The following is a 17,141-nucleotide window of genomic DNA, read 5'->3' on the forward strand; positions in this document are numbered from 1 at the left end:
ATGAGTTAGTCAGTTAGTCACAATAATATTAATATTGAAAGCATTCTTTCAAAATCTATTCCATGGGTTTATAATAATAATTAAATGAGTAATTTCACTTTAGTCTCTTATAGAAACACTTCCATTTCATAATTAAAATCAGAGTGATGGCAATGTAATGACCAAGTGTTGAAGTGTCTTTTGATAATTAGAATAAGTCTGTGTACTTGGAAATTAAATATTTAACAAAGCACACACATATTTGAATACTGACCTGATTGCTTTCCCTTAAGATTGGGATCAAAGCAAGGATGTTCTGCTACCATCACTCCTATTCATCCTGGATGCCCGAGGCAGTTCAAATGAAGCAAGTAAAAGAAATTAAGAACATACAGAATGAAAAGGAATAAATCACCTTTATTAACATTTTGTATAGAAAATCTCTTAAGTATTGAGTACTAGTAGGTAAGCTTACAAAGGCCATAGGATAGCAAATTAAATATAAATATCAAGCTGTATTTCCATATATTTTCACCAAATGAATGAACATTAGAATTATAAACACAGTACAGTTATACCTCAGAGATATTAGAGGTTCAGTTTAAGATGACTGCAATAAAGTGAATATTGCAATAAAGGAAGTCACACAAATTTTTTGGTTTACTAGTGCATATAAGTTGTGTTATATTATATTGTAGTCCATTAAGTATGCAGTGGCATTATGACAAAAAAAACCCACAATGTACATATCTTAATTAAAAATATGTTATTGCTAAAAAAATGCTAATTAACATATTAGCCTTCAGTGAGTTATAATCTTTTTGCTGGTTTAGGGTCTTGCCTTGATGTTGATGGCTGCTGATCAGGGTAGTGGTTGCTGAAGACTGGGATGGCTGTGACCATTTCTTAAAATAAGACAACAATGAAGTTTGCCATATCCATTGTCTTTCTTTGAGTGACAAATGAGTTCTCTGTAGATGCAGTGTGATTTAATACCATTTTACCCACAGTAGAACTTCTTTCAGAATTAGAATCGGTCCTCTCAAATCCTGCCATTGCTTTATCAACTAAATCTATGTAATATTCTAAGTCCTTTGTTGTCATTTCAACAATCATGTTATCTTCACCAGGAGTAGATTCCATTTCCAGAAATCTCTCTCTTTGATCATCCATAGGAAGCAACCCCTAATCTGTTAAAATTCTGTTATACGATTGCAGCAATTCAGTCACATCTTCAGGTCCCACTTCTGATTCTAGTTCTTTCACTATTTCTACCACATCTGCATTTCCTTCCTCCGTTGAATTCTTGAACCCCTTAAAGTTATCCATGAGGGTTGGAACCAGCTTCTTCAAAGCTCCTGTTAATGTTGTTATTTTGTCTCTTTTCACGAATCATGGATATTCTTAATGGTATCTAGAATGGTGACTCTTTTCCAGAGGGTTTTTAATTTACGTTGCCCAGATCCATCAGAGGAATCACTATAGCTTTACAAAATGTACTTGGTTCTTTCTTTTTTTTTCTTTTTTCTTTCTTTTTTTTTTTTTTTTTTCATTTTTCATGGCCACACCCATGGCATATAGAAGTTCCCAGGCCAGGGAACAATCTACAATCTCAGCTGCAGCAATGCTGGATCCTTTCTTTAACCCACTGCACCAGTCTGGGGACTGAACCTGCACCTTTGCAGTGACTTGAGCTACTGCAGTCAGATTCTTAACCCACTGCACCAGTCTGGGGACTGAACCTGCACCTTTGCAGTGACTTGAGCTACTGCAGTCAGATTCTTAACCCACTGCAACCACAGTGGGAACTTCTACAAAACGTATTTCTTAAATAATAAGGTTGAAAGTTGAAATTGCTTATTGACCCATGGGCTGAAGAATGGATATTTTGTTAATAAATAATGAATGATATCAAAATAAAAGAGATAAAAATGTGTTAATAATGATAAATCTTATTTATCAGTGTTCTTGGGTGACCAGGTGCCTTGTCAATGAGCAATAATAATATTTTGAAAGGAATCTTTTTTTTTTTTTCCTTTTCTGAACAGTAGATCTCAGCAATGGGCAGAATGAAATAAAAAAATCCCTGGTCTGAGGTTCTAATTTGTCCCCTGAAACTATGGACAAATAACACGTCACATAAAAAGAGAACAGCAGGAGGTTTACCATTACATTTTTGAACTTCAGATCGGGTAACAGGCAAGGCATGTTTGTCCTCAAAAATGACACAGGAATTCTCATTTCAAATATTGGCAAAAGAGAAATTGAAAAGAGAAATGCTAAATTACAAGAAAGTACATATTGAGTCTCATCTTCCCTCCTACATAACACACCCAGATGACTGGATCCATATCTCCTATGTCAATTTTTTTTTTGTTTTATGAGATGGCTCAATGGCCTCTCAATAAATTATTTTTTTAGTCCATTTTTTGAAGTGAAATAATTTTAACCACCCTTAACTAATACAGTATAAAGTGCTTCTGCTATGCAAAATCAGATTCAGCTATGTGAAACTGAGTTGGGTGATTATCTTAGGGGACAAAAGTGGAATAAAAATAGTTATAATGACTAAAAACCATAAACTCTTAGGCACAATATTCTGACAAATATTTTGTACACTTACTGATATCTCAATATTTTTGTTATGCCATCCCTAAAACAATCTTCACTATTTTGTCTACTATTCGGATGATAAAAAATTATACAAAATGCTGTCAGTTACAATTGGACTTGCAATAATACAACTTTATTATATATATGTGACATATACAACTTATATATGTGATATATATGTATATACCACACACACGTGTGTACATACATAGATATGAAACAGTTCTTGATATTTAGTTTTTGGAAAAATAAATGCATAAATATGAATAAATGCATAAATATGAATTTTAAAAATGCAGTTGCTTTCAGTAAGCAGCCAGTGCTCTTTACTTAACTTTCTGTATAATTGACTGTTTTAAAGGTTTATATTTCAGTAGTATTTTGCAATCCAGTTCAGAGGGAGGAGCTATGATTAAGGTATAAATGTCCTAGATAAGGAAGTTCTCACAACTAATATAATCTGTATATTAAATAAACAAAATTAACATGCCCCAGAATCTTTCTGTCACATTTCTGAAGGGCCATATGTGAAAGAGGTGATGAGTAGGTTAGAGTGTTGCACATGAAGAAGTCTAAGAGCTTCTCACTCTTGGCATTTTCCTTTCAAATGCTGAGACTTATCATTGACTAATGGACCAATACCATAAAACCCAAATGCTAGTTCATTAGGTTTTTGAAGGTCTAAGTATACATTAAGTGACTAATTGGTAGTTATTTGCTGGAGTAAAATCATCTAATTCACAGAAGTTTAAAAAGACATATCTCACAGCTATGGAATTAACTAGAATAATTAAGTTTTATCTTCTAAGATTTTAAAGAAAACTGACAAATTGTGTGTAGATGAAACAATGTAAGCACTAAATTTTGTCTCTGTAAGAATGACCAGGGTTCTATTATTGAATTCATATTCTGATAGATCCTACTTTTATTTCCATAAACAGATCAATAGAAATTTACTTCTATATTTGCATGAAAACCATTGATCAAGTTATGAGATATTATATCTTGCTACAGATAAAACTCTGAAAAGGAATTACATCCAGAAGAAAAAGCTTATTTCATAGCTATATGTATATTAATAGTCATATTTCATTAAGTATATTGCAGCATTTGGGATCTAGTTTCCATGTAGTTTCTCCTGTGCCATTAACCATTGCAAATGTAGCACCTGCATTAGCAAATGCAACATGAATCAAAAAATGCAATTCTAATAGGTAGATTCCATTTTAAACGTTTATTTCATTTATTCTAATGAATGGAAAATACATAATTAAAGTAGATAATACAGTTCCAGGCATCTAGAACAATTCTTAATACATAGCCTGTTAAATGAAAGTGCATCTTATTCAAAATTTATTAAGTCACTTCCAGAAAGATGATCATTGAATAAAGCACATTTTATCCTCATTAGTTTGGGGATATGCACATTGGTGCTCTTGAATTCCTGATCCACTTTTAAAAAAATGGGGAGAATTAAATTTTTTTTTAATTTGAGGTAAAGTAGATTGATGCTTAAATCTGAATGCTAGCTTACATATATCATCAGTAGTATCAAGCTCAGCTTATTTGAGTTGGGTAGTAAGGTAAGAATACAGTAAGTTGGCTTTATTATTTCCCTTGATAATAAACTACAATACTACCTCAGACATACAAATTTCTAACAAACAGATGGTGCTAAGAGAGTCAGAACAAACAGATCCTCACAATACAAATGGTTTTACATAACACTATTTAAAAATCTATTACAGATCCATAAGTCTGTGAATGAATAAGTTCTTGGCAAATAAGCCATATGTTTCATGTTGCCACAGATCAGTTATAAGTAATGTTTAATGTTCTTTTAAAATGTTTTCAGTAAGAGGGAGATGCCAGTTGACCAGCTAAATAAACTAAAAGGAGAAATGAGTGGTCTTGCCAATTTTAAATACTAACCAAGGTTAGTATTCTCACTGTTCTTTTTAGGCCAAGGGTAAGAACAGAGGAACAATCCTAAGCAAGAAGTAGTTGCCCCCAAAAAGATGAACTGTGAAAGGCAAGGAACTTAAATCTGTGTTTTCCCCTGAAGAGGACCTCTTTCTTAAGTTATCATTACAGAAAATGTGAAAAGGCGAAGGTAGTTGTCTCAACCATTTTATCTGATAATAACCCAAGTACTGATTCACAATATCCAATGAATTAATGTGTTCTTAAAAGTGGTGTGATATATAAGTAATGAAAAAAATGAATTGATCTTTCCTCTGCATTACTAATAGCAGAAATGGTGGCCAGTAGCACCTAAAGCAATTGAAGTTTGAGATTGGAAATGAAGGTATAATTGGAGAGTGGTAACTACCAAGAGGAAAGATGATTGTGAAAGAATGAATGATAAGAGGGAGAAGAAGGGAGGCAGTCATAATGGGCAGGAAATGCCTCACTGACTTAGTAGAGAGGAGAGCTAAGGTGACACTATGGACATAGTTTCAAGGTGGTATCTATGTTAATGTGTCAAACTCAATCCTTAAGAGGACTCTACAGTTTATTCAGGTCTATACATGTGGCTGACATCATGATTTCAGTGTGAAAGGATGTATGAAAGTATCAGTGAGTTTAGTATGGGAGTAACATACTGACCTGATTTTTAGTCTATTCTTAAAAACTTTTATCAAGACGAAATTGTCAGTTCTTAAATAGCTTCACTTATGATTTGACACTTCCTTATTGCACAAAACCCTGTTCATTTTAGGTCTTTCTGCCTATTCAAGTTTATTTAATTGATTATGAAAAGAAGTACAGCAGAGTATAGACAAGAATCTGTCAATAGATGTGAGAAAGGAAATTATAAGACCTAAGGCAGTTGTTTGACATTCTATACATCAAATGATTATCTGGACTATTTTCTGTGATTTTTGTTTGTTTGTTTGTTTTTTGCTTACAGTAGTGTCTAGACACACCTTACACTCTGTTTTGCATTGGATTTTATTTTTTCTATTTTCAGGACTTAATTCTTGCCAACTTGCTTTATTTTATTGCAACTATTGGGATGTGTGTTCAAGATTGTTTGATCTTAGCCAGTATTTTTTAGATAGTATGAAGAATTTTTCAAAAGTTGCCTTGATAGTTTTTAATATCATGTAATTTTAAAGTTGCATTTGTCATTCTATATAACATATTCTAGTATAAATAAAACAAGACCTGAAAGAGACCTGGTAAGTTTGAACCACGTGAAATTTCTGGTACTATGACATTTTTTAACCTACACAAAGGGCAATTTCATATCGTTCCAACTAGTGGATTATACTATTATATATTTTCTATAGTTATATTTTCTATTAATTCATTTTTATTTTGTGTAAAATACCAAAATGGTGGGCTGCTCTTTTCATCCAATGATAATGTTAAGTAAATTGTCAAATGCCTCAAAGTAGACTGTTTTCAAATTCTGAGCAGTAATAAGTAATTAATTATAAAATCTTAAAAACTTTGCAAAATAATTTAAAGACAGGTCATTGCATTTTAAATACTGTTAATTGGAGTTTGTCATGGCTTAGTAGTAATGAACACGACTAGTATTCATGAGGATGCAGGTTTGATCCCTGAACTCAGTGCATTAAGGATCCAGCATTGCCATGAGCTGTGGTGTTGGTCACAGACAGGGCTCAGATCCTGCATTGCTGCAGCTGTGGTGTAGGCTGGCAGCTGCAGCTCTGATTCAACCCCTCCTGGGAACTTCCATATGCCAAGGGTGCGGCCCTAAGAAATAGGACAAAAAAAAAAGAAAAAGAAATATAAACAAATAAATACTGGAATTACAGGGAATCAGTTAAGAGCCAAGTTAGTCATACACACTATTTGAAGAAAATATACTGTACAGAACTCCAAAATAACAAATGCAAACATCTCTGACTTGTATTTGAATTGGCTTTCGATCCTGGATTTTGAATATTAAACTTCCTGAAATGCTAATGGTTTAAGTGCTTCATAATAATGAGGCCATATAATGATTACATGATTCAAGAGTATAAAAACTTTCTTGTCCCTGTTTACCCATTGACACACCTAACACCGCAGTATTCCAAAGACACAATATCCTTTTCAAAAACTACTGTAAATAACTATCCAAAACAACACAGACTTAGCTTCTTGGTTAAGATACCAGTTTCTATGCTGTCTTCCTACACATATGCACAACCCATATCATATATATAATATATATAGATATACACATACAGTATGTGTGTATAGTGTGGTACTATAACTTAAAATAATAAGCATTTGTTGAATTAACAAATGAAGCTATAAAATTTAGTCTCTAAGCATTTATCTGATGCTTTCACATGTTCTACAGTAAATCCTCATTAGCACCACAAAATAAATTTACTTGTAATGAATTATTTCCACTCTGTTTTTTTTTTAATTTTCTAACCATTTCTTTTCTTTTTTTCTACTGTACAACATGGTGACCCAGTTACACATATTATTTGCACTCTTCAGCATTTTATTTACCTTCTGAATTACTATTATCTCAAATATTTCATAGGTCTTCTTGAACAAATGAATGAAAAGAAAATTTGAAATTTTCATTTACTCCTGGCCTTTGTCTTTTCTTAGAATCTGTTCTTTGGCTTTAGGCATATGTTACTTAAATCAGCACACAGATCTTTTTTTTTTTTTTTTTGCTATTTCTTGGGCCGCTCCCGTGGCATATGAAGGTTCCCAGGCTAGGGGTCCAATCGGAGCCATAGCCACCAGCCTACGCCAGAGCCACAGCAACGCAGGATCCGAGCCGCGTCTGCAACCTACACCACAGCTCACGGCAACGTTGGTTCGTTAACCCACTGAGCAAGGGCAGGGATCAAACCCGCAACCTCATGGTTCCTAGTCGGATTCATTAACCACTGCGCCACTATGGGAACTCCCAGCACACAAATCTTGAAAGTCTGCAATGGGCAAAGCAATGTATTTGGCGCTGGGAATACAGACAGCTCTCTGTTTAACTAGAGAAACACAATTGTAAACATATAGTCATACAGAAAAGTGCCAGTAGAGGTATATAGCATATGTTATGTGAGTTTGAATAGAGGTATATAGCATATAGCATATGTTATGTGAGTTTGAATAGGACAACTATGCTTCAGGAAATTAAGATGTAAGATGTGAGGACAGGAAGACTACAGGGTCTCAGCTAATGTGAGAAGGCACCTTCGTTACAGCAGAAGAAACAACATATACATAGATGGTCGTCTTGGTACTCCTTTCATTTAGTTCTGCAACTGTACCCAAAACATAGAACCCACCACACTGCTCTGGTGGTCTACTCTAACATTTCTGAATTGCAGATTTCATCATGTCTTCCTCAACTAAATTTTTGCTCAATTCCCAAATAAAGTTCAAAGATCTTCATAATCTGACTGATCACTGCAGTATCATTTAATAATTTCCAACATTTATTTTTGTCTCTTGACTTTTGCAAAGGCTATCTTCTCTTGATCCAAGAATATTTCCTTCTTTCTCCTCCAACTAATTCCTACTTGTTTTTAAAAACTAAATTCAATCGTTATATATTCAGAGACGCTTTTATGAGATTGACTGGGCACCCCCATAGCACATTGTTTATACTTTTTTTTTTTTTTAACATTTATCAGATCTTGCCATCAGGGTGAGGCTTATTGATTTGCCTCCTGCCTCTAAGATCACTACTTGTTGGTAACCATATCTCTTATCTCTGCCTTTCTTGTAGAAAGCACCAGATATAGAGGCCAGCAAAAAAAAAAAAAAAAAAAATCTACATTCTAGGATAATTTAAGTGGTCCTCTAAGGCCTTAAGAAAGTTATTAAGTTCTCCATATTAACTAGCTATTAGCTCTTTCAGAATCATAGAATTTAAGTATTCAAAAAGACTTTAAAGATACCTAATGCAATGTTTTTAAAAATATTTTTGACCATGACCCATGGTAAGAAATGTTCTATTATCACAACATAGTGCACACACATAATCGTATTTTAAATAACAGTTCCGGAGTTCCCGTCGTGGCGCAGTGGTTAACGAATCCGACTAGGAACCATGAGGTTGCGGGTTTGGTCCCTGCCCTTGCTCAGTGGGTTAATGATCCGGCGTTGCCGTGAGCTGTGGTGTAGGTTGCAGACGCGGCTCGGATCCCGCGTTGCTGTGGCTCTGGCGTAGGCTGGTGGCTACAGCTCCGATTCAACCCCTAGCCTGGGAACCTCCATATGCCGCGGGAGCGGCCCAAGAAATAGCAACAACAACAAAAAAGACAAAAGACAAAATAAATAAATAAATAAATAACAGTTCCACAATACTCCTACAATGTAGTAAAACCACAACAATATTAATATGAGATATTATTTCATCATCATTTCATATAAAGAAGAAAAATCAAAATGAATAATATAACGTTTCCAGATTAGGAACCAATAAAACAAAAATAGCTTCATGCTTATCCACAAAAAGTATTTCAAGTCCCATTAATGTTGATGACACCCCACCTTCCCATTTATTTCATTGTAAACTACCCCTATATTTTACAAATAAAAGTGAAGTATTGAAAGGGAAGTGACTTGTCCAGACAAATGAATGCAAAGCTGAATCTAGAACACATCTAAAGCTTATGGTAGTATTCTTTCTACACCAATGAGCAAAAACATCTGCTAGGAAGCCATCACATGTCTAACTCATTCACTCTTTGAGAGATGAGATCCCTTGGGCAAATATCTTTACAAGTGAATTAAATGAACCACTGCCTGATCTTCTTAGCTTATTTCTATGGCACAATCTATATTTTTGGACATAATAATACAATAAATCCTCATTAGCACCACAACATAAATTTAATAGTAATAATAATACTGATCTGGAATTCAATTGGAAATATACTTGAAATCCTTAGCACGCTAAACTGAATTAGTGCCGATGAGGCTTCAGTGTAGAAATTTCATAGTCAGTAATAATACTTTCAAAGTGAAAAAGTGAGTGAGTAGAGATGATGCCATAAATTGGGAAGAGGAGAGCCAGGCTGATAGAAAAGCCACACCACAGAATTCTGGGAAAAAAAGGAGATCGAGAGAATGTCAAGCCCTTTGCTAATTTGTAAAACTGAAATCGTTAACATATCTTTAGATGAAATTTGTTAAATATAAAAGTAAGTTTTCTCTACCACACATTTTGTCTTACTCTAACCTTCTCTTTGTAAATAAGAAATACACTTTATCATATTTAATAAGGAGTACAGATAATGTGCTATGACATCCTCCTATCATGAAAGGGTCCATGGGCGGAAGCTTTTTGCAGAAATGGGCAGTCTTCCTCAGCCTCTGCTGTTATTCGAGGGTGAATTAGGGAGGGAAAATAGTCACTATTTAAGTGTCATAGCCTAAAGGCTTACAGTATTATATCTAATTAAACATAAAATCAAATGATACCATTATAATATAATGATATCATTATAATATAATTCACCATTATAATAATCACAAAGTCATGATTAAGTTGTGGGAAACTGGTGTCTGTAGAGAGATTAAGAATCTCCAAGAAGTAAGTTTAGACTAAGCAGGAGTTTGAACAAAATCACTCTCATCAAATAGCAGTTATTCACTTCTGAGTCTGTAAAATAATAGCCTGAAGTTACATAAATATAAAAGTAAATACAAAATAGTTTGCCTTAAGTTCATTAATTAATCAGTTGTTTTGGAGTTCAATTATGACCAGTGTCACATAGAGTTTAGATTTTGTTAATTCAATAATTTTTTAGATATGAATATTTTAATTTCATCATTTCATTTGTATGATAGATACACTAATACTGTTGCTATCATACTTTCTATTATTTAGAGTTAAAGAAATAAGAGCTCTAATAGACTCTTCTCTTACAATTAAATTTCAAGCTTTCCAAGAATAGGCTTCAATAGGTAACATAAGACAAAATTTTATACCAAGCTATTAATCATACTAAAGAAATTAAATAAACTGTATTAAATACTTCATTCTTTGAGGTATAGATAATTTATTACTGTATATAATTTCTATCTCTATCATTTAGAAAGAAAGGACATTAGTTCCTTTTGTTTAAAAAAAATTATTACTATTAAAATTAACAAAACTTTAACACAAAATACAGTAACACACATGAAAAACTCTTAGTTTTCAAGCCCTCTCCACCAGTCAATATCCGTCCTGCTTGTCTCAGGAGCCCTATCCCTCTGTCCTGCTGATGACCCTGACTGAGAAAAGCTGAGTACTTACGCGTACATCATGGACCCAGGACCCGGGCAGCTTCTGTTCAGTCACCATCTGATCTTTATCCTTCAAGTTAGGGCTGGGAGGCTGGAAAATAATCAGAGTCACTGGCAACAAGAAAGGAAACAAGTCTGACCAGTTTAGTGACTAGTCACTGAGGTCTGCAGCCTGGAAATCTCCGATAAGAACATGATCAATTTTGTGCCAGCTGATTTCACGCAATGAAGCAACTGTCCATACCTTCGCAGAGGAACAACACGCCGCGCTGACTCAGAGATCCCACTTCCTGGTTGGGAAGTATGATCAGCATTGAGGTGTGACCTCCATTTGTGTTCCAATAAATAAATCAATAAACTTTAAAGTGCAGTGATGATACTTTGTGCCCCTTCATCAGAACTGTCATATCTTCTCCCCTTTGAGGGACCATGAGGGGCAGTTGTGTGGGAAAGTCCTGGGCCGATGGGCCAGGATGCTTGTCCTTGCTGCCTTTGGTGGTATGATAATGGGCTGGCTGCTCAGCTACTTGGGGCTTATTTTTTCATGAGTAAAATATTAGGACTGTCTTAGCTTTTTCTAATATTGTCCATTGTAGCTCTGATAACAGAAAGATAATAGATTTTATTAAAGTAATTTATTTATCCCCCAAAAGGCAAAAAAAAAACCCACTTCAAAACATTTTTTCTCCTTTCTCATCATTAACAACAGCTTAGTCCATTTTAGTGTGTGTGAATTCTTCAGTATAGTCACTTTAGATAACTGCATTCAGCCTCAGAGGTTTTAGTCTGAAAACATGAAACTCTAATGTAGATCAGTGAAGCTGCAGGATGAATACGGCAATTTTAAGAGCTGCTTTTAAAGGTCAGAGCCAGGAAATATTAAAGGGAAAGAAAAAAAAGCTTTTGAGTCTTTGTTGTTCATACATATCTAATATCTTTTATATATATTTTATCTAAAATATTACACATACAATATGAATCTAATCTTAACACTTTTACCATGCTGTTTCACTAAGACATTAATATGAAATATATTTCCCAAGACATTTTATAAAGGGAAACACTGGAGAAGACTGTCAGTTTGTATAATCGTAAATAATGTAAAAAAGAGATGTGTAACAATAACATTTTGAGCAGTAATAAAAATTTCTGAATGAGTAGTTCACAGAAACCAAATCACTTTAACTATGTTGAAAATTATAGCTTAACCTACGAAAAGTAACTTTTGTTCTCTGGAGATTTAATTTTCTTCAAAAACAAAAAATTAAACAATTAACAAAAAAGGTATGGAAAATATATTAATTTTAGTATATGACTATATCCAATTATTATTTTTATTTTCCATATAGTAATACTGCACTAATTTGAAATTAATGGTGTGCAAATATGCTTTTTAAATGGTTTTAATGTTTACATTAAAATATTTCTCATTAATAAATGGTCTCATAATTGATATTTGTTAAAATTCATAAAAATATTCTCAGCTCTTTATATTTTAAAATAATAATATAGTAGAAAATAAAACTCTGTGACTTAAGTGGGGGAAATTATGCCATACAAGAAGCAAGTCCGGAGTTCCCATTGAGGCTCAGTGGTAACTAGTATCCATGAAGATGCAGGTTCTATCCCTGGCCTTGCTTGGTGGGTTAAGGATCCAGAGTTGCTTCTTAATGCCAAGGATTCTTACATCAAAAGAACTTTCCTTTAAAAAAAATGCTCTGAGCATAGTGATAGCATCAAAATCAAATGGCAAAATCACAGAGTGGCTGGTAATACTGTGCCAAAGAATGATACAAGGAGATATGTCCCCAGACCCTCACGGAGAGTGTGTACTTCTCCGTCATCACAAAGATTAGATAATTAATGCCCTGGATCATTGGAATGACCCGTGAACAAGGAGTGGTCAAATTCATGAACAGCAATAGAAAAAAAAAAATTGAAAAGCTTTATTGGTGTCATGTTTGACATTAACATGCAAAACTATGAAGGGCATAGCTCATGACTGTATGTAAAGTTGCATTTCTTCCATACTGATTTCCCTACATCACACTAATGAACTGGGAACCCTACATTTAGGCTTTTGCTTCACCTCCCAAATAGAGGCATCCAATTGTCAAGGAATATTCTTCCCCAACAACTAAAGCATTTCCCGAACTAAAGGAGTCATCATTACCTTTAATTCTTCTTATTGATATTCACTCTACCTTAGGACCATGATATGGTTGCAGGTCATTTTGTACATGTGCACCATTAATTGTCAGAGGAATGGTGAGCAGCTTGCTGAGCCACAAGTAGAAGTTTCATTCTAAGCATTACCAAAATGATTTGTCCAACTTAACCTGCTTATTTCCTGGAGCAAGGTACTTTTAACCTTCACTATCAATAGCATAGTGCTATCAACTTGGTCGTCTATCTTAGAGCATTTTGTTATTTAAGAAAATGATGAGGTTGGAATGGAGGATCTGAAACCATTTTTTCTAGGAAAGTCAGCGAAGATGTAGAAAGAACTATAGGAAATAACCACTGAATCTTATAGCATTGATCCTGTACATTCTAAGATTTCTTCACAGACATGTGAACCAAAGCAGTCTTTTATGGACACATAGCTCAATTACTTTTTAGAACGGAGGGAGGCAACTGTTAAGAAAATATATGAGAATACCAGAGATGTGTAAAAAAGTCCTTTTTCCTTCTATAATCTCCTTTCTAGCACAAAGAGTAGGAGGAAGCATGATCAGGAAACCTGGGGCCCTGGTTACAGACATCACCTCATAGTTATGCATCTAAATAATACAGATAGCATCTCTAGATCTCATTTCCTAGATAGAAGGATGGAAGAATGAATAGGTAGGTATATAGATGATAGATGATAGCTATCTTTCTACCTAGCTAGTTAGGTAGAAAGAATAGATAATTTTCAGGATTTGGACTAGGTTCAGGGTCTGTGAATATATTTCAGGTGGATTTACTGAAATTACTATAAACAGTTGTTTGTATGTATATGTATATAATTTATCATTTTAATCAGATTTGCTATAGGTTTTATGATATAAGACACATTAAGGACTATTGAAATAAATGATCTTTGAGTTCTTGATTGATTATATCCTGTTATCCTATATATAGGACTTAATCCAACACTAATATTATGCTTGATGGTTTATTCTTATCTGGAAAGCTCAGGAAAGAGCTCAGGAAAGCTCAGAAATAGCATAGGGATGCTATTTCTCTATGTGGAAAAAAAATTCCAAATTTTCAGGACAATCCTAATGATGTATCCACCCTTATAATATATTTTCTCTCCTTCTTCCTTCCTTTCTTTTCTCTTTTTATTTTTCTCTTTCTTTTTTTCTATCTTTCTATTCATGCAAGTGCGTTATCTTGGCTAGAAATTAATGTACCAGATTCTAGAAGAAAATGCAAAAGAAGGAGAAGTAGGAATAGAGAGGACAAGCAAGAGAAAGAAGAATAGGAGAAAAGGAAAAGAGAAAGTAAAGAATACAATGTAGACAACAATGTAGTCTCCTGACTGTATAGTTAAGAGTTTTCACAACATCCTTAAAGAGATAATGAAAATTTGTATTAAGATTTTATTGAATATCATAAAAGATTTCTCTGTTTTACTTTTAAATTATTGACTCGTTATATCTATGTAGCTTTTTTTTTTTTTTTTGGTCTTTCTGCTATTTCTTTGGGCCGCTCCAGCGGCATATGGAGGTTCCCAGGCTAGGGGTCAAATCGGAGCTGTAGTCACTGGCCTACGCCAGAGCCACAACAACGCGGATCCGAGCCGCGTCTGCAACCTACACCACAGCTCACGGCAACACGGGATCATTAACCCACTGAGCAAGGGCAGGGATCGAACCCGCAACCTCATGGTTCCTAGTCGGATTCGTTAACCACTGCGCCACGACAGGAACTCCTCTATGTAGTTCTTATTCCAAAATATGTGGTCATCCAAAATAATCAAACCACTTTGTCATCTCTAGAAATTCTCAAACTAAGAGTACTTCTAGAAATTGGATTCAAATAGTCACTTATACATGCATACATTCATTGAACAATATCTGTTGAGCACCTACTATTTGTCAAACAGTATGCTAATTGCTAAGCATGCTGTAGCAAACAGTATGAATTTCTGTCTGCAAAGACCTTATAATTGAACAAAGAAGACAATCATCCAGCAAGTAATCCCAGTAAAGTACATTGTGATAGAAAAATGCAACATGCTACAGGAGCATACATCATTACTACAGAGAAGATTCTTGTAGGATTCAGGGAAGCCAAACAAGCAACATTTCCTATCAGCAAATACTCCCACATTTTTATTTCATCCCATGTTTGAAATAGTTTAAATATTACTGACCTTGCATATTATACAGTAAGATAGTCCTTAAGTTCTATAAAAGCCTAGTGAGACAGATATGAATATGAATCTATAGAATATTTTCTAGACATATCTAGCTTATTCATTTTCATAATTTATCAGACTCCAATAAACTCAATTTAATGATTTGGAAAGAATAGAATTATGAAGGAATTTTTACCCAAGGCTTTCTTTCATATATCAGGTATAAAAAGCTGAAAGAAGTTGAATCCGTAATTAAGAAACTCCCTACAAATAAAAGTCTAGAATCCGATGGCTTCCAGGTGAATTCTACCAAACGTTTAGAGAAGAATTAACACATATTTCTCTGAAACTGTTCCAAAAAATTGAAGAGGAGGGTATACTTCCAAGCTCATTCTATGAGGCCACAATCACCCTGATACCAAAACCAGATAGATATTATAAAAAAATGAGAAAATTACAGGCCAATATCACTGATGAACACAGATTCAGAAGTCCTCAACAAAATACTAGCAAACCAACTCCAACATACACTAAAATATTCATGCATCATGATGAAATGGGACTTTTCCCAGGGATGCAAGGATTTTTTCAATATCTGCAAATCAACCAATGTGATACCACATTAAGAAATTGAAGAATTAAAAACTATATGATCATTTCAACAGATGCTGAAAAAATTTTGATAAAATTCAACATCCATTTCTGAAAAAAACGCTTCAGAAAGTGGGCACAGAAGGAGCATACTTAAACATAATAAAAACCATATATGACAAACTCACAGCTAACATCATACACAACAATGAAAAGCTGAAGGCATTTCCTTTAAGATCAGAAGACAGGGATGCCCACTCTCACTACTTTTATTCAACATAGGTCTGGAAGTCCTAGCCACAGCAATCAGAGAAGAAAAAGAAATAAAAGAATTCTAAAACAGAAAAGAAGAAGTAAAACTATCACTATTTTCAGATGACATGGTGCACTCAGACTCAAGTCATGGCTTGTAGAAGCTGTCTGTTATGCTGTGTGTATTGTCTGTAAATAATTCTAAAACAAAATAAAACTGATTAATGTTGGTGAGGTTATTATTGTCACCATGCACCAGAAATTTTAGACAACATCATTGATAAAATATTCCTCCCTGCTGGGGATTGACTACTCCCACTACTGTCCCCACCCTAGCTGACCTCCTAATCATGTTCAAAAGTAATCTTGTGGACATTCAGTTTTTCTTCATCAGTTATGAAGAGTTTAATACATTTTAGTGCAGCTACTCACCCCTACCAAAGTTTACTATGTTCTATAGTAAAAATATATTTTATATTACAGCAGAGTATTCATACAGATACATATACATGTTTTACTAAACAGTCATCTTTACTATTAACAGGTAATAGCACTGGTTTTGAAAAATATCTCTTTAATTTGATCCTTAGGCATCCAAATTAGAACTACCAAGAAGCTGTTCTAGAATGAATTAAGTTGTTCCTCTGGGATCCTATGAACTAGATATAATGTAAAACTTCTACTAAATTAGATTTCTGATTGGGGGGTGAAAACAGAATTTACAGAGGTGATTTACTTTACTTGGCTTCTATACTAGTAGGCACAGACCACAGAGATCCAGTAACCAGGCTGAGGGATGAGTATCACTCAAAGACTCTCCTGCTTTTGCTTTTTGAAGATTCTATTTCCAAGTCTGGCCCTGATCTGAATACCATCTCTCAATATCTCTCCCAAAACTACTCCTCATCTAGTAACATGTTAATGATTCTCATTCAACTCTGGACAATTTCTTATTTCATTCCAAATTCACATAACACTGAACTCCATTAATCTCCATCTCTTTCTAAACCATGTGCTTTGTTTCATTCCTCTCTAGTGAGTGTACTAAACCCTTACTTATATTTCTCATTATCTATGCATGTCAAGTACCTCTTACAAGGAGGAGTTTCTTTTCCTTTCCTTTCCTTTC

The 17,141-nt window shown here is 34.2% G+C and overlaps 1 protein-coding gene across 1 annotated transcript in view; it reads right to left on the minus strand.

Annotated features, from left to right (window-relative positions):
• LOC125137432 (transmembrane protease serine 11F-like) overlaps positions 1-11,132 on the minus strand; it is a 76,234-nt gene extending 65,102 nt beyond the window's left edge. The window contains exons 1-2 of the mRNA XM_047798118.1: positions 11,063-11,132; positions 10,829-10,929 (exon numbers count right to left, since the gene is read on the minus strand). Of these exons, the coding sequence (XP_047654074.1) occupies positions 10,829-10,929; positions 11,063-11,132 (171 nt within the window). The remainder of the gene's footprint in view (positions 1-10,828; positions 10,930-11,062) is intronic.
• Positions 11,133-17,141: the final 6,009 nt, after the last annotated feature.

This window comes from Phacochoerus africanus, chromosome 10 (genome assembly GCF_016906955.1).
Source record: "Phacochoerus africanus isolate WHEZ1 chromosome 10, ROS_Pafr_v1, whole genome shotgun sequence".
NCBI lineage: Eukaryota > Metazoa > Chordata > Mammalia > Artiodactyla > Suidae > Phacochoerus > Phacochoerus africanus.